Raw genomic sequence first — 22,463 nt, forward strand, 5'->3', positions numbered from 1 at the left:
ACATTATTTAAAATCGGTTATTAAATAAATTATCTGGAGATTTATTCTATATCCGGTAATATTATGATTTATGAGTAGAATATGAGAAAGAAGAAGAATTTACTTGAAATCTGTATAATCGAAGAGAAACAAAACGAGGAAAGCGAAAAAAACTTAATTCTTTTTGAGGAAAATTGTAAGAATAACACATAAGAAAGAGAAATGCTGAATGATAAGACTACCAATGTAAATCCATACACTTTATCTTACCAAATATACAAATACATTCAAATCATGCATACATCTGCAATTACCTATTGATATTTGTATATTCAACTGAATGAGCCTATAATTTATTTGTGTGATACAAATTAAGTGATGCATGCAATACGATCTTTTTATTAGTGTTCTTTGGGATGTAAATATCAAGAGTGATTAATGAGTTTCTATGAGAATTCAGCGGCGATTGTCATCATCGTTGGCCGAAACTCGGGATTCGCTTGCAAGCACAGCACCGCCACTTTTACCATCTTCAAGAGCTCATCTCTAATCTCCGCCTCTGGCATACGCAGACGTTCATCGGAAATGCTTCTCAGTGACAGAGTTGTCCCGGGAGAAGAAGACAAAGTCGAAACCAACTCCCCCGGATGTTTTCCCTTTATCACTTCAAGCATCAAAACCCCAAAGCTATACACATCACTTTTCTCCGTCACTCTCATTGCGTAAGCTAATTCTATAAAGATATTATTAAAAAAAAACAATTAAAATTCAATTTCGGGAATTTTAGAAATTTTGATTTCGGGAATTTAATTTTACCTGGAGCGACGTAGCCGTAGGTGCCGGCAACGGCGGACCAATTGGATGAATCCGTCTTGAGAAGCTTCGCTGTCCCAAAATCGGAGATCTTAGGTTCGTAATCGTTGCCGAGAAGGATGTTTCCGCTGCTAATATCACGGTGCACGATGGGAGATGATCGGTCATGATGCATATACGACAACGCGTACGCTACGCCTTTGACGATGTTGATTCTCTTAACCCAATCGAGCCGTTTAGCCTCGTCGTCGCTGGACAACACTTTCCTTAAGCTTCCTTTTTCCATGTACTCGTAGATGAGGAACGTGTGGCGGCGGAAGGAGCAATAGCCGAGTAGCTTCACCACGTTCCGGTGACGGATCTCCGTTAACGCTCTCACTTCGTTTAAGAAGTCTTGTTTCGTTATCTCTGTAGTTTCGTGTAGCTTTTTCACGGCTACGGTTGTGCCTAACGAGAGCTTTGCTTTGTAGACTTTGCCGTGTCCTCCGGTTCCGATTAGGTATCTTGGATCGAAATCTTTGGTTGATTTGATGATCTCTTGATATTTGACTTTGCCACCAGAGCTAAAGATTGACAAACTCTCTCCTTTTTCTGAATCTGATTTGTCTTCAGTTCTTCTTGGCTTTCGTTTCTTGAGGTAGTAAGTAAATGTCCCACTGAGAACCACGAGCGCCCCTAGGATCGGTACTAATATCCACACAACAAGGTTGCCGTCCTTCTTTTTCGATTTCTTGATCGCAGCTGAAGTGACTGGGCATGGTTTCAACCTCTGTTTACTTGCGTTACTGCATAAGCCTCTGTTTCCTTTCAACGCTTTTGCGGTTGCGTTTCCAAACGCAGGGATGTCTGGAAGTGGACCCTCGAGGTTATTGTTTGATATATCGATGTATATCAGGGCTTTCATGTCCTTGAAACTTGGTAGAATTTGACCAGAGAGATTGTTGTACGAGAGGTCGAGCTTCTCAAGGCTTTCCAGGGAGCTGAGTGGTGGGATTTCTCCGTTGAGCTTGTTGTGGCTGAGATCAAGATTAGATAACTGAATCAGCTTTGTTAACCCCATTGGAATGCGTTCCTCCAACTTGTTTCTGCTCAGGTTCATGTAATGAAGATTTGGTAAGGAGTTCAAGGTTTGTGGGATGTTGGAGCTGAATCTGTTTGAGGACAAGTCAAGATACTCAAGCTTGGTCAAGAATCTTATTCCTTCTGGGATTCTTCCAGAAAACTGATTCCCATTCAGTTTTAGCCTTGTCAAAGCCGTGAGATTTCCAATTGCTTCTGGAAGTACACCAGTGAGGTTGTTGGTAGATAGGTCCAGCTCACCAAGTTGCGTCATCCTCCAAATCTCGGGTGGGATAGGACCCGTTATGTTGTTGTTTGACATGATCAAGTAGAGTAGCTTTCGACTCTTGTCCCAGTTGCCTGAAATCCGGCCGTGGAATTTGTTGTGGCTGAGATCAATGAAATCAAGATGCGGGTAAACCCCGAATGCCTCAGATACATCTCCGGTGAATCGGTTCCCTGTGAATCTTGCTCTCATCAAGCTTTTGCAGTCTCTCACGCTTTTTGGGATAGGACCTTCGAGGTGATTATCATCTAGTGTGAGGTTCTCAAGCTTGCCACCGTTGCAAATGGTGTCAGGCAAGAATCCGGTGAACTTGTTTGTGTCGAGTTGCAAGACAATTAGCTCTGAAGAGTTTGCAACCCCTGAAGGGATTGGACCAGAGAGCATATTTTCACGGAGGAACAAAAACTGCAGCTTGGTAAAGTTTCCGAAGGAATGAGGAACCGAACCTGTAAGTTTGTTCTGGCTTAACTCTAAATCGGTCATGGTTTCAATGTTTCCTAGTTCGGGGGGGATGACACCAGTTAGATGATTTAGGTAAAGATGAAGAACAGTTAAGTTCTTGAGATTTCCTAGGGAAGGAGGAATTGAACCGGTAAGGTTATTTGTATGAAGGGTAAGGGAATCTAGACTGGTCATGTCACCGATCTCAGGGGGTATTTCACCCGAAAGTTTGTTTTCAAACAAGTTGAGAAGAGTTAAGTTCTTCAACTTTCCTAAACTGGAAGGAATGTGGCCGGTCATGCTGTTTCTATCAAGGCACAGCTCAACAAGATTGGCTAAGTGTCCAATCTCTGAAGGAACTGGACCAGAGAGAGAGTTGATAAAAAGATACAGGTTAACCAAGTTTGATAGGTTTCCAATGGAAGAGGGTATTGGTCCGGACAAGATATTGTCATACAAGGCAATTTCTCGAACCGAAGTTAAGAGACCTATCTCAGATGGAATCGACCCGTTTAACTGGTTTTCGACAAGATGGAGAGTTTCGAGGTTTCGTAACTTGCCAAGCTCAGGTGGGATTTCTCCAGTCAACTGGTTTATGGAGAGATCAAAGTATATGAGTTTAGTGAGGTTTCCGAACTGGGGAGGGATGGTTCCAGAGAAACGGTTCATACTAAGATCAACGTAAGCTAGGTTTGGGAGAGAAGAAAAAGGGAAATCTTGGAATGTACCTTCAATGGAAGTGTCAGTCAGGTTTAACCTAATGATACTGCCTAGTTGGTCGCAGGAAACGCCATACCATCTGGTGCAGAAGCTTGTATTGATGTTTGTGTTGATGACCCACGAAGACAGCTTTGATGAGCTTGTCTGGTTCGTGAAAGTCGATTTCCATTTGAGAAGAGCGTTTGCTTCTGAGATAGTTGCAGAAACTGCAATAGAACTGCCCAAAATTATGGTTATGATGAAAATAAAATGAAGATCGTAAGCATTCTTCTCTACAAAACCCATCTCACACTCTCTCTGATCTTGGTTGATGCGAGATAAGGTTATACCAGTCCTGGCTCTTTTATGATCGTTAATTTCACATAGTGATTGACTTGGGGTCGTCTCCTTGATAATGAAAGTCTAACCCGTCAAAGGGTTCATGTAACATTTTCCTTTTTGAACAACACGGTTAGTATAACTAGTTAGCTACTAGTATTATCAGCCCGGACAATTTTCAAGTTTTGGTCACAAAAATAGACGAAAATGATCAAAATGTTTCATTTAATAGTTAAAAAAACACTAATACCCTAGATATATTAAAAATATATTTTTTTTTTATAGTTTTAGATTATATGTTTTCAAATTCTAACTTTTTTATAAATTTTTTTTTGATTTTTTTTTGATTTTTTTTTCAAATTTTCTTTTTCTAATTCGAAAATACTTTTTAAAATTTTATTTTTAAATTTTTAATATTTATTTTCTATTTTATAAAATTTTAAAGCTCAAACCCAAATCCCCACTCCTTAACTCTAAACCCTAAGATTTGGATTAGTTAACCATAATGATATAAGTGTATATTTACCTCTTTAATAAAAAATTTTGGTCATTTTGATTCTTAGAGTCTATATTTGTGATATAAACTTTTTGAGTGATATCTTAGGGTATTTTCCTTTATATTATTTTGTTTTAACCAGATTCTAGTGTTATCTTTTTCTTTATCAAAATTAAATTTTATTTTAGTCACATTTTTTTTGTCAACAATATAGTCACATTTATAACTAGATTAAATGGAGACCAAAATCAGACGTGTTAGCATTTGAAACAAAATTAGAAAGGTAAATATTGTTATGAGCTTTTCCAAAAAGAGATACATGTTTGGAAGCAACTTTTATTTACAAATATTAATTTGTAAATACCAACACATAAAATTATAATTATTATATATGATCCATCAGTTTTATTTGTATTTGGTTTGTAAATAATTCTTCTTTCAAATATTTTTATTTTTTTTTGAATATAACATAACAAAAAGTAAAATATAATATAATATAATATAAAAAGTCAAACTTTTATTGAAATTTTTTGATCGAAAGATTTTAAAAATTTGAAGCTTGTATAAAGATCACTTAGATAAATGTCTGATTTAGAATTAAAAAAAAAGATATTTAGTTCAATAGACATAGTAGAGACCCAAATTAGCACATCTCGGTTTGCTCGGACCATTATACCCCTCCATTATGATGAAAAAACCAGGTTCGTACACTGGTGTGGCAGGTCGTCTGAAATATTTGTCAGTCATGTGGAATGGTTTTCGAGGTCGTAGGTTCTCAGGTGGCCTACTTCTGCTTCATTAGCACTCATAAACATTGCATTATCTCTTCTTCCTTTTTCTTGCTACATTTTTTCTCCGTTAAACATTCCACTCTTTTCTTTTTTCTTGCTACAATTTTTCTCCGTAAAACATTGCATTCTCTCATCTTTTCATAATACAATTTTAGTTGGAGATATAAATTTGGTCTCTGGAAAAGCTTGCCGACTTCCGTAAATTCTGTAGCGTTTGATGAAAAAGCGTAAATCTACAGTAATAAACTTATGGAAATGAAAACTTGACAACTACTTTTTTTGTGTTTACGATGAATCACACTAGAACTCATGAATGGAATTGACCATCAGATACTTTACAAGTTATTAATGAGTTAACAAATTTTTAACATGTTACAAAATTTATTAGCGAGTAAACAAAATTTTAACATGTTATAAACTTTGTTATCGAGTTATATCTTTATATATAAAAGATAGTTTGCTCTCTCCTGGTGAAGCCACCTAGGATCCACATAGGAAAGTCGAGTACTTACGTTTTGACACGTGTCTTTCTAAGTCGCACGCTGCGTTTCATTATTAAATGATGTGTGCAATTTGTTTGGACTAGGGACTTTACCGGTTTCAATTGTTGGGCTTCAAAGTATGTTATTTTGGGCTGTTGTAAACAAAAGCGTTACATTAACGTCTTCATCAATGGCGACCATCGACATCTAGGGTTCATGCCTTCTTCTAGCTCTGATCAGTTCAGCCAACAATGGAGATAGGGAGGGTTATGTGAGACAAATATTCACGATGAATCTCTGGATCTAGATACCTTCGTGTCCTTTCGCTTGAGTTGTCCCAGAACCGTTACGAAGTGCATTGATTCATTCCCACCGTCTTAACTTCTTTGACCCAATCCAAGCACGACTCCTTTCTTCTAAGGTGGTTCTTCAACTATAAATAGGTGAGGCTTCATCCCGTGAATATCATCTCTACTAATCCTAATAACTCTTGAGACTTTTTTACAGTGGAATGATTTTGGTTACGTTTATTGATTTGGTTTTTGTTTGTTGATGTAAGACTGGGTATCTTATTTTAATTTAGAAAGCTTTAGTTAGGATTTAGTTTTTTTATTTGGTGATGTAAGATGATTTTGATTATGTATACTGATTTAAAAAACTTTATATGATTTTGGTTTTGTGTATTGATTTTGTTTTTGTTTGTTAATGTAAGATTATTTTGGTTCCATTTATTGATTAAAAAAGCTTAAATCTTGACACCGTGTGGAATTAAGAGTTGCTGATGAGGCTGACGATGCTGTTTTGATACTCTGTATTTTATAGGCTGGAGTTGTTGAGAACACAGAAGATAATCATCCTCTGTTTACACTGCAAAGCATCAGACCTTCACAGCCTCACGCACTTTCGACGAGCGTCAGCGTCTTCGAGTTCCTGATATGTAAGTTTGTAACTATATTGGATACTGCTCTTCAGTACTGTCAAAATAACAATGTGTGTATTGGTGTTATCAGGGAGGCAACGGTGGTCTAGGAGATGATATGAACAGTGGAAGCTCAACTTAAGTTCAATCTAAAACTGTAAGCCCTTTTTCATTTTGGAGCAATGCTATTTATTCCATTTTGCAGTCACTATTGGTGCTATTGGACAAAGGTGAAACTGTTCACTGAATGATAAAGGTTCAAGCAATTAAATGCTATTCAGAGAAATACATGTTTCACTTCCCATGAGTCATTTTGAAGCTTCATTGAGAACATATTTCAGGTTTACCCTATTGTCAAATGATTTTATACTAATGTGTTACGTACTGCATATAACTGATCGTATGGAGTGTTAGAAAATAATTATGAAAGTGGTCTTTAAATCCCCATAGTAGCTTGAGCTGTACCTAAGTGAGAAAACCAAGTTCCAACACTTTTTTTTGCTGGACAGGTATGGAAGATTCGACCAGCCCATTGATTGGAAATTTATAACCCATGAATCAGTTTCTAACTCATATATTGTTTTCTATTCAAGGTTATGAAAAATGTCAAAAGATAAAAGCAAACCCTGCTTTATTTAACAAGATTCTCCTAAAGGAGGTCAATGGCAAGGAGTGATTGAAGCTTCAAGTTATGTACAAGCTCCATCAATCTGACATATCTTGAGTAAAACAAAACACAGAATTGTAGATTGGATTAGTGAAAGTTTTATCTTCACTTACCATTGTTCCTTAGATTTCTTATACTAACTTTTTGTTTCTCAAATGAGAGAAAACTGAGATCTCGCATTTTGTGAATTTGAAAGAACTCAAAATGCCTCGACTCTCAATCAGAAACGGAAAAGGAACAGAGAACAACTCAAAATGCATTTAAGGTTCATTGTGCAGGCGTTGTTGTAAAGGAATATTAAAATTGGGACTGCATTTTCATCAAAATATTGTCTACCACCTGCTGAGTTTCAAGCCAATCAAGCTTAAGTGGCAGCAGTTGCCATCTACTGCAGTCTTAGGAATCCAAAGCACTTAGATGGTTCCAAAATAAGTATAACCTAAACATGTTTTTAAACAACTAAAAAAATAAATTTTTGAATATTAATATTAATATTTTCATATTTGAAGACTATTTTAAGAGAACAAACTTAATAATACTATTTTTCATAAAGACATATGTCACATTATTTTAATTTAAATTTCAATAGCTTACAAATGTTGTTTTCAAATTTTTGTCTACTATTTAAATTATGTTTAAAATGTTTTTAACTTATTTTCTAACAAATAAAAATGATATATATATATATATATATATATATATATATATCATCTGTTTAATTTAAAAAGTATACCATTAATTAATGTTTATATGCCATCAATTGCTAGGTTACTTCTTGTTGGTTTTACTTGAACTTGCCAAAGCAACATAATTGATTATTATTATTTTTTTTTGTTTGATTTTTTAAAAATAAAAAATAAATAAAAAAATAAATAATCGAATCAATCGCAAACCGCCACGTGGTGTGGGACCTGCTAAACAGTGATGAAACGGATTCACAAGGAAGCACTTCTGCGATACAGGCTCATAAAATCAATGGGGTCCCTAATGGGGATGCTCTAATACCCCTAGCGTTAATTAATATAGAGTTAGGGTTTAGAGTTGAAGGGGGACAGAGTTTTTGGAATATGAAATTTAAGATTCCAATAAATATATAAATAAATACTTAAAAAATATAAAAAAAAATTTTAAAGTAGCTTCAAACATAATTTTCGATTTTCAAAAAGAAAATTTTCAAAAATAAAAAAAAAATAAAAAGAAAGTTTATAAACAATTTTGAATTTGGAAAAGTATAATTCGAAAACATAAAAAAAAAGGAAAGGTAGTCGATAGGTTGTTATATGTTTTCAACTTAATTACTATGTTTCTTCTTTTCCTTAGGTTCTCATCAGCATCTGTCAATTATTTTAGATTAATAAAGTTAATGTTATGTTTTTGGTATGGCATGTGAGTTTTTTGGATTGAGTCCAGCAGCAGCAGATCCCAAGGGTTTAACAAGTTTAAGTGCAGTTGGCGGCAAGATGAAACAATTAGATATGTAGGTTTAACAACAAGATCTGAGAAATAATTTTAGGAATGAAGAGGAAAATAAAAAAAAAAGCTTTAAAACAGAGGACAAAGCGTTGAGAAGAAAAATAATTAGAGGCTTAACATGGAAACAAAGAAATCAATTAAAGAAATTTGCTCAAAAAAAACAATGAGAGAAGCTCTTTATACAAATCTGAGGGGATCATGCACGTACGATACGATCTTCAAATGAGTAGTTTCATTACACAAGCAAAAATATATCTTATCACATATAATCTTTCCTCAACTAAAACTTTCTATAAGAAAAAAAATCATTATCATAAACATTTCTTACAAATGCAAACCTAAAAACAAACCACAAAATCATATAAAAAATAATAATTTAGATCACAAGTAAAGTATATCCTGCCCGTAGGGCGGGCCGGCCCTAGTTTATTTATAACACGTTAAACAAGTTAGTAGCTTAACAATATACTATATAAATCTGTATAATTTTCAATGTAACCGTATTATTTAACAGTTAAACAAAAAGTTAACTAATTAATATTAAAGTTAACAAGTAAAATAAAATCTCCTTGAAACATGGAAGAAGGTGTTACTGATTGTTAGTGGTTAAGTTATTTGTTAGAAACTGCACTTATGAAATAGCCTTGTTTGTTGTAGATACCTAATTTGTTAGATGATACATGTTTTATTAACTGATATATTATTTGATAGATAGTTTGTTAAGTGATATATTGTTTAGTGTGAGATCTAAATCTCACAATCAGAAATTTACATAGGTTAAATTATAGGTTAGCATGCTACGTACATCGATAACAGTCAATATCAATGTTATTATTGACATTACATTGGTTAGCAGGCTATATGCATCGATAACGGCCAACCTACAAAACATTTATCGAATAACAAATCATACTTGACAAAAAAATAATATACCAAAAAGTACAAACTAACAAATTAGCTAATAAAATACACAAACATGTTTTACTAATAATCATAATTATGTATAACATGTTAAAATAATCAATAACATACATAATTAAGCATGATGATATCTACATCGGAAACATGGATCGGGGAACAAAAAATGTATCATCTGATAAATTATGTATTAAGCAAAATGTAGCCGCTAACAAACAATGTATCATATAATCAACCATGTTAAGGGATTCATCAAAATCCTTAATAAGCTTTGCATGCTCAAGGACTATATGAGGGGAGTGTGATGAAGATAGCAACATGACAATGATGAACTGACCAAATGCCCCGGAAAATGACCGGTTCTTATCGAGAGAAAGACTCTCAAAAGTTGACTACCGGAGAAAATCTATCTCCTCCAAATCTAGTTCATCGAGACTGGATTCTGTGGCGAACATGCGGGGTGGGAGATCCGAAAATTCCATTGTTTGTAATTGCAAGTAATTGGAACAAAAAAAGTTGAAACAATGTTAGTTTGGAGAAAAAAATGGTTAAGAAATGAAAGAGAAAGAGAAGACTCACAGATTATTAGGTTGAAATTAAATATAAACATTAAAAAAGTATTAAAACATGTCTGTTTTCTACGAAGTACATAGCTCATATGTCGTGTCGAACGGATACAAACACAACTACATTTATGTCCAATTGGGTTGTTAGCGCTGTCAAGTCCGAATCTAACATTAATACCAGTCCATAGTACTGCATGCGCAGTATAGATTGAGGGGTAATATCGTCCTAAAATATTTTATCTTATGTTGGGATAGATTGCTAATTATGGTGGTGTTTGGGGCTATAGGTGCCAATTAACTCTAAAAATAAACACATTTTGGTATTCTTTTGTTAGACTTGCAGTTTTTTCTATTCTTTTTCATCACCTCTTTCTGTAATCATCACTAATCTTGAAATTAAACAGTAAGACAAAAACATATATATAATAGATTCATAAACAGATCTTTAAAATAGTTGAATATGTTCTATTATAAAAAAAACATATAGTAAGATAGTTAAACCACAACAAATGATTAGTAAATACTAAATTTGTATATAGCTGTTTCAGATATACATATTGATACCTAAGCTTTCTGACAAAATTCTGAACTTTTTTTTTTCTTTTTTGAAGAAAGCTTTGAAACTGGAGTACATTTAAGTAACATCTTCAGCCTGACTCATGCCAAAAGAACTAAAATGAATGAGAGACCAATGAACTGGAAATAGGAGAAAATTAAATCTGAAATTAAACTTGAGTAATTTTTTTACAGCACTCAGAACACAAGGAAAATAGGAAGAAGAAATGATGGTAAAGGAAAGATATAGAAATAATAAATTAGTTGTTTGAATTTATATAAGAGTTGTTGACAAAAAAAAGAATTTATATAAGAGTTAAACAGTTTGAACTTTGAAATCGTAGCATAATTTTTACAAAAGACAGTGTTTTAAAGAAATTGGAACGTCGTAGTGACATAAGAAAATGCAGGGAGTCGGTAGTTTTATATATATAGTTTTCTAAAAATTTAAAATTAAAAATCAAAAAATTATTTTAATTATTTTGGTTTTTAAAACATAAAGACATGTGTCAGATTTTTGTTGGCCTAGTGATTTCTGCTTTGATATATATAAAGGATTATCTAATTAATTCAAGAAAAATCAGCCAGAAGATATTTTATGGGTTCTTACGTTGAATATTCAATTGATTCTTAATGCAGTTCATTGTTTGTGGAAGACAATTAGTCCGTGACGACTTGGATTTGATTATAATTCACCAAAGACAAAATGAACTTGTTTTCTTCTCAATTTTCCTGCCTTGTGTCTAAGTGTCTTTCTAGTCAGACTCCAAAATTTTGTTTGAGTGAAACATTTTCATAGTTTTCTTCTTATGTGCAATGCCATTTTTGGGTTTTCAGGTTTAATTAAATGTTTTCCTGCACCATGTCCAGAAATAAAAGTTTTAAAATTGAAATTATTTTTAAAACCAAAATTTGTTAAATTTTAATTTTAGTTTAATTATAGGGAAATTCTCTAAGATAACACTTTTTAAGTTTTGTCACAAAAATAGCGATCAATGAAATAAATAACCAAAAAAAGTTTTATTAAAGAGTAAAAATACATATATCCTAGGATTAACTAATCTAGACTTAAGGTTTAGTGTTAAGGGGTGGGTTTTTGAGGATAGAGTTTCAAATTTAAATTTTTAAAAAATATATTAAAATTTTCAAAATAAAAATGGATTATTTTGGTCATTTTGCTTAATGAAATGTATTTTTGCGACAAAAACTTAAAAATAGCTATTTGAGAGAATTGCCCTTAATTATATATAAAAAATTAAGATAAAATAAATATTTTTACTTATTTTTTTAAAAATAATATGTATGTAGATATTTAAAATTAGAATCGTGGAAATATTTTTAATCTATTTACTTGGGTTAAAATATATTAAATTTTTTTTTATCAACAATATAAACAAACTCAACCAAAACTCTGCAAACTAAGATGATAACATCAATGTATAGATAAGGGGTTTTAGTAATTAAACCCTTTAACTAAAGATGAATCGTAAAAAAAACCCTCAACTAAAAATCTTGTGAAATAAACCATCAACTTTAGTTCCGTTAACATATGTTACCCTCCGTCTAAAAAACCGTAACGGAGGGTGACATATGTTAACCGTTTATAATTTGAGGGTTTAGTTCACTGGATTTTTAGTTGAGGGTTTTTTTTTACGATTCATCTTTAGTTGAGGAGTTTTATTACTAAAAGTCATTAAATGTTATTAAATTATTTATTATCATTTATACATTGTTTTAAGATTTATAAGCCTTTAAAACTAATTTATAAATTTTAATACATTAATATATTATAAAATTAATTTATACATCTTAAATTAATAATTTTCAACACTACTTACAACTTATTATAACTTATTACAGCCTGATGACGAAAATCATGAAAATAAGAAAAAGTACGTCATACTCCAAATAGAAAGATTGACTTCATGGATGAATTATCCTCGACACTACTTAAGACTTAATATAACTTAGAAACTTTCAATTATTTGATATTTGACAATGACGATATAAACACACAATTTTTTTTATATCACTATTGCCAAATATCAAATAATTTAATATTTTAAAGTTATAATAAGTTGTAAATCGTGTTGAAAATTATTAATTTAAGAGGTATAAATTAATTTTATAATAGATTAATGTATTAAAAATATAAATTAGTTTTAAAGGATTACAAATCAATCTAAAACAATGTATAAATGGATAATAAATAACTTAAAAATCCTTTAATGACTTTTAGTGATAAAAACCCCTTAACTATTTTTAAATCGTAAAAAAAACCCTCAACTAAGTTTTCAATATTATAAACCCTCAACTTATAAACCGTTAACATATGTCACCCTCCGTCACGATTTTTTAGACGGAGGATAACATATGTTAACGGAACTAAAGTTGAGAGTTTATTTCAGGGTTTTTAGTAATTAAACCCCTCAACTAAAGATGAATCGTAAAAAAAACCCTCAACTAAAAATCTTGTGAAATAAACCATCAACTTTAGTTCCGTTAACATATGTTACCCTCCGTCTAAAAAACCGTAACGGAGGGTGACATATGTTAACCGTTTATAAGTTGAGGGTTTAGTTCACTGGATTTTTAGTTGAGAGTTTTTTTTTACGATTCATCTTTAGTTGAGGAGTTTTATTACTAAAAGTCATTAAATGTTATTAAATTATTTATTATCATTTATACATTGTTTTAAGATTTATAAGCCTTTAAAACTAATTTATAAATTTTAATACATTAATATATTATAAAATTAATTTATACATCTTAAATTAATAATTTTCAACACTACTTACAACTTATTATAACTTATTACAGCCTGATGACGAAAATCATGAAAATAAGAAAAAGTACGTCATACTCCAAATAAAAAGATTGACTTCATGGATGAATTATCCTCGACACTACTTAAGACTTAATATAACTTAGAAACTTTCAATTATTTGATATTTGACAATGACGATATAAACACACAATTTTTTTTATATCACTATTGCCAAATATCAAATAATTTAATATTTTAAAGTTATAATAAGTTGTAAATCGTGTTGAAAATTATTAATTTAAGAGGTATAAATTAATTTTATAATAGATTAATGTATTAAAAATATAAATTAGTTTTAAAGGCTTACAAATCAATCTAAAACAATGTATAAATGGATAATAAATAACTTAAAAATCCTTTAATGACTTTTAGTGATAAAAACCCCTTAATTATTTTTAAATCGTAAAAAAAACCCTCAACTGAGTTTTCAACATTATAAACCCTCAACTTATAAACCGTTAACATATGTCACTCTCCGTCACGATTTTTTAGACGGAGGATAACATATGTTAACGGAACTAAAGTTGAGAGTTTATTTCAGGGTTTTTAGTAATTAAACCCCTCAACTAAAGATGAATCGTAAAAAAAACCCTCAACTAAAAATCATGTGAAATAAACCCTCAACTTTAATTCCGTTAACATATGTTACCCTCCGTCTAAAAAACCGTGACAGAGGGTGACATATGTTAACGGTTTATAAGTTGAGGGTTTATAATGTTGAAAACTTAGTTGAGGGTTTTTTTTACGATTCAAAAATAGTTGAGGGGTTTTATCACTAAAAGGGTTTTTAAGTTATTTATTATAATTTATACATTGTTTTAGATTGATTTGTAAGCCTTTAAAACTAATTTATATTTTTAATACATTAATCTATTATAAAATTAATTTATACATCTTAAATGTATAATTTTCAATACGACTTACAACTTATTATAACATCAAAATATTAAATTATTTGATATTTGGCAATAGTGATATAAAAAAATTGTGTGCTTATATTGTCATTGTCAAATATAAAATAATTGAAGTTTTTAAGTTATATTAAATCTTAAGTAGTGTCGAGGATAATTCATCCATGAAGTCAATCTTTATATTTGGAGTAGGACGTACTTTTTCTTATTTTCATGATTTTCGTCATCCGGCTCATACTTTCCTATTTTCCTATATTGTTCTTGATTTATTGTATTACTTTATGTTTTAAATATATTATTGATCAAGAAAATAAAAATATAACATAGTTATTCAGAAATCAATGAGAATAAAAATAATCATGCATTATTCAATGAGAATAAAAATAATCATGCATTATTTTGGAGGGGGGGAAGTATGAGCCGGATGACAGAAATCATGAAAATAGAAAAAAATGTGCCATACTCTAAATAGAAAGATTGACTTCATGGATCTAAATAGAAAGATTTTTTTTGATGAAATTTCATATTTATTGATCAGAGGGAAATTTACAAAAGAATTGGCCTAATAAAGAATAAGAAAACTAAAGTATCATAATTGCAAAAATGAACTTAGAATCAAGCTGACACTTCAAACCATCTGCAAAGAAGGCCTTCCAACTTGTGTCCCCGGCGGTACTTAAGGGAGCTAATGCGATTGCGCATTGTCTTATCAATAAGACGCGTCATCTGCGATGTCGTAGACCACGGCTTCTGGTGTCGTCGTCCATTCCGTTCCCTCCAGATACTATAGATAGTCAATTGAAAAACCAGTCTGACCAGCACCGAGTCAAGAGCAGGAGTACGAGTTCGCTGAATAGACAGCAGAGTTGCAGACCAGTCTGGATTCATCCGTCGACCAAGTAAACGTCCTGCCACATTATCCCAGACCGTATAACTGTAGGGGCACGCAAAAAATAAATGATCCCTAGTCTCATCGGGTTCTCCACACAGAGTACAAGGCTGAGTAATTCCCCCACTTACGCATTCGATCTCCCGTAGACAACCTATTTTTAACAGCCAACCAAGTCATGAAACTGTAACGAGGAATCCCTTGCGTAAACCACACAGCCTTACACCAAGGTACTGTCTCTCGCTTATCTCTGATCTGCTGCCAAGTTTCAGAAGTGGAAAACATGCCCTTAAACTGATCATCAGACTGCCTCCAAACCATAAGATCCTTACCATTCTCAGAGCAAGGAACTGGCGCTTCCTTTATCCGATGGCAGAGGGAAGGAAATAGTCTCCCACGGCGCTCCCTAATACTCCAGCAACCATTAGTAACAACCTCACCAACCCGAGCATTGCGCGGAACACCTAAGTGCATAGGACCGGCGTCGCCTGTAATATCTATGAGTTTCCCCTGATCAAGCCAGTTATCAAACCAGAAGAAAGCATCATTTCCATTCTGAACAGCCACCTTCAAGAAAGGGTATGCAATGTCTCTAAGCTTTAGGAGTTTTCGCCAAATCCAAGAACCCTTTTGGTTGTCTTTCACATCCCAAAAAGAGCTGTCTCGGAGTAGATAATGCTGTACCCAAGACACCCATAGTGATCCTGCTAGAGTAAACAGCCGCCATATCAATTGAAGGGAGAACACCACTTGAGAATCTCTAAATCTCCGCAGACCCAAACCACCTTCATCCTTCGGATAACAAAGCTCCGCCCAAGCTACTTTAGCCTTATGTGATTGGTGTGGTGAGCCAGACCAAAGAAAAGCACTGCACAAACTTTCAATCTCATTCAAACAAGCAGCAGGAAGGATGAAAGCAGAACTCCAGAAGTTGACAATGCTTGTAATGATAGACTTGATCAGCTGAAGCCTGCCTGCAAAGGAGAGACTTTTGTTTGACCAAGTGAGCATCCTACTCCGAACTTTGTCAATCAGAGGCCCGTAGTCATGCTTTGTAAGTGCCTTAGTAGTCAAGGGAAATCCCAGATAGCGAATAGGCAGAGTCCCTGTGCTAATACCTTTTCCTGTTGCTGCAACACTGAGAGCTCCAGATGCATCACCAGAGATGAAGATAGTAGACTTGGAAGCATTAATATAAAGACCAGAGACACTTGCAAACTGATTCATGACCTCCATAACTCCATCTAAAGAGCTAGTTTTCCCATCTGAGAAGACGAGTATGTCATCAGCAAAGCTCAGATGAGTGAGCTTGACCCCAAGGCAATGCAGATGATACCCAAATTTCCCTTCCTCAGCTGCTTGATTCAACATCTTGGAAAGAACATTATTGAGGATAACGTATAGATACGGCGACAGGGAGCAGCCTTGACGGATGCCTCGAGCACTAGTGAAAAACCCCTCCAGACTGCCGTTAACAGCTACCGAGAAAGACGCAGTTGAGATGCAAGCTTTGATCCACATAATGAATTGATCTGGCAGATTCATGGCCTTGAGGACCGAAACAATGAACGTCCACTTAACTGTATCAAAAGCTTTCGCAATATCAAACTTGATAGCACATCTGGGGAGGAGGTAGACTTATGATAACCATTAACCAGTTCATAGTAACACGTTCTCCAGTAGAAGACGACCCTTGATGAAAGCGCTTTGGTTTGGTTCTATAGCATCGGGGAGGATCTCCCTAAGGCGGCGAGCAAGTATCTTTGAGATCACCTTGTATAGGAGGTTACAGCAGGCTATGGGACGGTAATCCTTCATAGTCAGAGCAGCTTCAGTCTTCGGAATCAGTGAGAGAATGGTTGCGTTGATTCCAGAGGGAAGGAATCCAAATAAGAAGAAAGACTGCACGGCAGTGACAAAATCTTTCCCAAGAACAGGCCAAGCAGCTACATAAAATTCCTTAGTGTAACCATCAGGGCCAGAGACTTTGTCATTTGGCAGAGCGTCCAGAGCAGATTTGATTTCTTCTCCACTCACGGGAGCAACCAGGTGAGAAGATTGGGGGAGAGGACAGCGGTAAGTAAACAAATTCTGTAGAGATTCCACAGAGATCTCCTCACCCTCCTGATGAGTCTGTAAAAAACGCTGAAAATGAGAGACAGCTTCTCTCTGGATATCCCCAGGGTCAGTTAGAATCTCTCCCGATGTGGTGGTCAAGGACCGAATGGCATTTCTAGATGCACGAGATTGAGCAGCACGGTGAAAGACTGAAGTGTTCTATTCCCCAGCTTGAAGCCAGCGCAGACATGACTTCTGCCTAAAAAACCTCTCCTCAATACTAGCCAGCAAGTTCCATCGCTTCGAAGCTTCTGCTTCGGCAGCTAAGGTCTGAGGGTTGGGGTCTAAGAGAACCTGATTCTGACAGTGGCATAAATGCTCGTACGCCTGCTTTTTTCGGGCGGGGAGATCACCATAGTGATTTCTATTCAGGGCTCTGAGGTCGTTCTTCAGAAGCTTCAGTTTCCGGTGAAACATAGTCAGAGAGCAGCGTGAGTGGTATAACACAGGGGAGGAGTCCCAACTATTTTTTACTGTAGGCAGAAAGTCCTCATGATCTGTGAGGTAATTAAAAAATTTAAAAGGCTTCCTCGTGCTGTCTATGGAGGCAGACGTACATATCAAACACCTAGCATGATCAGAGACTCCTCCTGCATCAAAGCTAGCATAAGACTGAGGGAAGAAGCGTAGCCAAGCTCCGTTGATTAAAGCTCTGTCTAGTTTTTTCCCTATCGGATTGCCCTCTCTCTTGTTCCACCATGTAAAGAGTGCTCCCACGTAAGCTAAATCCGTAAGCTCACAGTCTCCACATACTTCCTGAAACTCCCTCATACCTCGCTGATCCGTTAGATAGTCCAGTGACCGAGAATGCTCCCCAGAAGCAAGCGTTTCATTAAAATCACCAATTAGGATCCAAGGCAAAGCAAGATGAGAATAAGCAGCTTGAGTTCCCTTAATCTCCTCCCATAAACTCCTTCTCTCCACCATACAGGTAGACGCATAGATGGCAGAACAGATAAACTGCTCTCTTGTCTCTGGGACTTGTATTGCACAGGTTATGACTTGGGCACTTGCGTGCAGTCTAGTGACCACAACCCTACTAGACCAGCAAAACCAGATCCGACCTAATCTGTGGTGATCGTAGTTTGTAATAGAGCTCCATCCAGGCAAAGCAGCAGTCATACAATCCACATGTTTGTCTTGTTGGACTCTCGTTTCAATAAGACATCCGAAAGAGGGCTTTTCTAGCTGTATCCATTTCCTTACTGCATCATGCTTGCGCGACATGTTGAAGCCGCGCATGTTCCATGCGAAAAAGACGTCATAACTTCCTAACGGAAGCTTTCTTTGATGAGGCATGAACCTGCGCAAACTTCAGGTCCCTTGTGCGGACAATCTTCTTCTTACTCGTTTTCACCGTGCTGGCAGCATTATGAGACACCCGCAACTGAACCGTAGAGTTCTTACGCTGCCGCTGAGAGTGATCAGATGTACTGTGACCAATGGTATCAGCAACTATCTCCCCTTCCTCTGTGTCAGTTTGCACCTCGTTATCAGACTCGCCCTCCTCAGCAATATCTGCGAGGACATGGAACCGCGATGGAGAAACCGTAATAGCACCACTGTCTGCCTTTCCACCGTCTGCTACTGGAGAATCCAAAGACTTCCCGAGTTCTACCACAGCACCAACACCTTCGAGTAACCGCGACTCAGCCACAGGAGCTTTCCCTGACTGGCCAACTTCCACCATTCCAGCACCCAGGACAATAGAGTTGAGCATGTTATTTACTTCCACTCCATTTCCCAAAGGAGCATACGGTATAAACTCCTCCAACTCCTGGATTAGATCAGAGACAGGGTTTTTCTGCGCCCCCTGATCCTCAGTCACTACCACCATTGGTAGATCTGCTTCCTTGTTATGCTGCAGGATAGTAACATTTTTTGCGGAGCATTCAGAGCCTTTATGCCCCCATTTCCGACACACTTCACATTTTGGAGGCAACCACGGGTAGCTAACCTCAAGAACAACCAAAGCACCGACGTTATCAGAGTAAGATATCCTCTCAACAAGTGGTTTGTTGAGATCCACCTCAACAAGGATTCGCGCTACATCCAAACGCGTACATTTCTCTGTGTTGGGATGAAGCTTTACAAAAGTTCCCGCTGCGCGGGCCAAACACTTGAGACCCTTATGCGAGAAGAGAGAGTTCGGAACTCCCTTAAGGTCCACCCACATTGGCATTGCCGACAAATCTGGGGGATTCATCGCAGTTTCTGGAGACCATTCGTGCACTACCAAAGGGACGTCCGCAACGTGCCAATACTTGCGCTGTATGACTCGGGCGCGCATCTGAGGGTTCTCAATACGAAACAAAACCATTTTCTTCTCAATGAATTGGACATCAATCTTAGAACCATTACGAGGAGAAGACCAGATTCGGTTCACAGTCGCGTGAATGGATCCCACATGAGGAGCATCCCCGATAAAGTAGCCAACAACGAAGCTTTTCCAGAGAGGATTAGGGTCGTCAAAGATCTCATCAGGTATCGTCATAGAAGCAACTCCATCGACAACATCAATCACCGGGAGCACCGCATCTCCTTGCTTTTTCGTCCAAGCCGAGTTAGCAGGAGGAGAGCCATGAACGGAATCAGAACGGAGAACGGGAGGAGAGGCGGGAGGTGGGGAATCGGAGGAAGTAGACCCCGGCGGCTCGTCGCCCAAAACCCTAGAAAGATTGACTTCATAGATGAATTATCTCGACACTACTTAAGACTTAATATAACTTAGAAACTATAAATTATTTCATATTTGACAATGACGATATAAACACACAAATTTTTTATATCACTATTGCCAAATATCAAATAATTTAATATTTCAAAGTTATAATAAGTTGAGTAGTGCTGAAAATTATTAATTTAAGATGTATAAATTAATTTTATAATATATTAATGTATTAAAATTTATAAATTAGTTTTAAAAGCTTATGAATCCTAAAACAATGTATAAATGATAATAAATAATTTAATAACATTTAATGACTTTTAGTGATAAAACCTCTCAACTAAAGATGAATCGTAGAAAAAACCCTCAACTAAAAATTCTGTGAAATAAACCCTCAACTTTAGTTTCGTTAACATATGTTACCCTCCGTCTAAAAAACGGAGAAGTTATAAAAGAAGAATTCTCGTATAAAATTGCTAACAAAAGAAGTTATCTCGTATAAAGAAGGGTTTTTAGTAATTAAACTCCTCAACTAAAGATGAATCGTAAAAAAAACCCTCAACTAAAAATTCTGTGAAATAAACCCTCAATTTTAGTTTCGTTAACATATGTTACCGTCCGTCTAAAAAACCGTGACGGAGGGTGACATATGTTAACGGTTTATAAGTAGTTGAGGGTTTTTTTTACAATTCATCTTTAGTTGAGGGGTTTAATTACTAAAAACCCTTTATTTCACAGGATTTTTAGTTGAGGGTTTTTTTTAAGATTTATCTTTAGTTGAGGGGTTTAATTACTAAAAACACCTTAATGATAAATGATGTTTGTTTTCCAGCACTAGGTGCCAAACTATCAGCCTTTTTGTTGTGCATCCGTTGTACATGAATTAACTCCGAATAGTTAATACTTTCCTCTAGTGTATGAATATCTTCCAACTATGTTGCAAAGGTAGGTCATTCTTTTGAGTCTGAAACCATCTTTACCAATTGAGAACAATCCGTTGCAAATGTTACATGAAATTGTCTAAGATCTCTCATACTTTCCATTGCTCATATGAGTGCTTCTATTTGCGAATGGAGGGGAGAAAGGCTGCCTTTTGTATTTTTTGCCCCCATTAGTCCATTGAAACCTTCTAGTGTATTGTACCAACCTTGTCTCAAAAATGTATTCTTTTCTTTCCAAGAGCCATTTGTGAAACACCATATGCCTGAAATTCAAGGTAAGCTTTCCTGATTATCCTCCCTACTATGATTAACCCTTCGAATATGTTCAACCTGAGCTTCATTCCAAATTGTGAATTCAGTTACCACCACCTGAAGAGTATTTATGGCATCAATATTAATATTACTAAAAGCCATATTATTCCTTCTTTCTAGATGTACCATAATATCCTAGCGAACTGATGATTTTCTATATTTTATCTCCGAAATAGATAATCCATATTTCCAAAGATCCATTGCATAGAAGAAATGTTTGGATTGGATAGAATCTGTGAAATGGTCCATACTTGAACCGTTGGCAGACATTAAAACAACCATGATTTGTTGATTCCTTCGCTGCTCCACATCTTGCACACTAGGTATCACATTGAATACCTTTTGCACATAAATTTGTCTTCACCGCAATGTAACCTGAGACTTTTTGCCATATAAAGTGCTTGATCTTAGGAAGGAATCTAATCTTCCATGAGAAAGCATTTAGAATGTTGACATCTGGCCCGTACACAGGTGGTGTCCACCCTGAATCAGGATACATCCATTCCGCTTAATAACTGTTATTCCAAATATATTAAATAAAATTCTTTAAAATTAACAGACAATTTTTAGGTATATAACTATCAAAATGTAAAACAAATAATATTATTAAAATTTCTAGATATTAAAAAAGAAAGTAATAGTATTAGGATTAGGAAACTACAATTAAAAAAACTTCATAAAATTTGGAAGAATTGTTTTAGTAATAAAATTAGACCCAGCTGGTCTGCTATAACCTTAGGTAGGATACTGACTGATGCTCCTGTGTCACAAACTGCATGGGGAAATTCAACACCCTTTACCAGACATGGTATTGCAAACTTCACAGGATCACTCTTCTTCTTCAATGTGATCCTTAGTTTCATCCTTTCCCTGACATGATGAAACATTCTCCTAATGTCCTCTTCAGTTTCTTTAGTCTCCCTGAAGAACATCCACAACCGGTGTGTGAAATAAACTTCATCAAATTGTTTCTCCACTGGGATTCTGAGTACTCTCTTAGTGAAACCATCCATCTCCTTCTCATTAGCTTCCCTCCTAAGGTTCTTAGGAATCTTCTCCTTCCTTTTCCTTAACACTCTTCCCTCAGTTGCCTCATCAACTTGCATAGGCTCTGGTGTAGTGTCTGAAGGGTTGGTTGTAGGTTCTGGTGGGTTTGCTAAAGGTTTAGGAGGTGGTCTAAGTGTGTTAATTCGGTTACTATCAATTGATGGTAATCGTACTCGTGGGGAGAGGTGTCCGTCGATCGATGGGAGGTGAGGGGGGGGGGGGGTCGATCGATGTCGGTCTCTCTTTGTCAATCGATGGCTTGCTCAT

General features: G+C 35.4%; 1 protein-coding gene and 1 long non-coding RNA gene across 3 annotated transcripts; one reads left to right on the plus strand and one right to left on the minus strand.

Moving 5' to 3' along the window:
• Positions 1-192: 192 nt before the first annotated feature.
• Positions 193-3,837, minus strand: LOC103868808 (MDIS1-interacting receptor like kinase 2). The gene is made up of 2 exons (XM_009146869.3): positions 796-3,837; positions 193-712 (listed from the first exon to the last, which is right to left on the minus strand). The coding sequence occupies exons 1-2, from the start codon at positions 3,581-3,583 to the stop codon at positions 426-428; spliced, it is 3,075 nt and encodes a 1,024-aa protein (XP_009145117.1). The 5' UTR covers positions 3,584-3,837; the 3' UTR covers positions 193-425.
• A 173-nt stretch (positions 3,838-4,010) lies between these two features.
• Positions 4,011-8,537, plus strand: LOC103868809. Of its 2 annotated transcripts, XR_633028.3 has the most exons (3): positions 4,011-5,828; positions 6,208-6,322; positions 6,396-8,537. It is a non-coding gene; the product is annotated as an uncharacterized LOC103868809 (long non-coding RNA). The 2 variants fall into 2 exon arrangements; XR_004457970.1 differs by having other exon boundaries at positions 4,011-6,322.
• Positions 8,538-22,463: the final 13,926 nt, after the last annotated feature.

The sequence above is a fragment of the Brassica rapa genome, chromosome A05 (genome assembly GCF_000309985.2).
Source record: "Brassica rapa cultivar Chiifu-401-42 chromosome A05, CAAS_Brap_v3.01, whole genome shotgun sequence".
In the NCBI taxonomy this organism is placed as follows: Eukaryota; Viridiplantae; Streptophyta; class Magnoliopsida; order Brassicales; family Brassicaceae; genus Brassica; species Brassica rapa.

Coding starts and splice junctions, on each gene's coding strand:
- LOC103868808 (XM_009146869.3), bottom strand. CDS start 3,583: ATGGGTTTTGTAGAGAAGAATGCTTACGATCTTCATTTTATTTTCATC. Junction 713..795: donor CTACGGCTACGTCGCTCCAG/GTAAAATTAAAT, acceptor ATATCTTTATAG/AATTAGCTTACGCAATGAGA.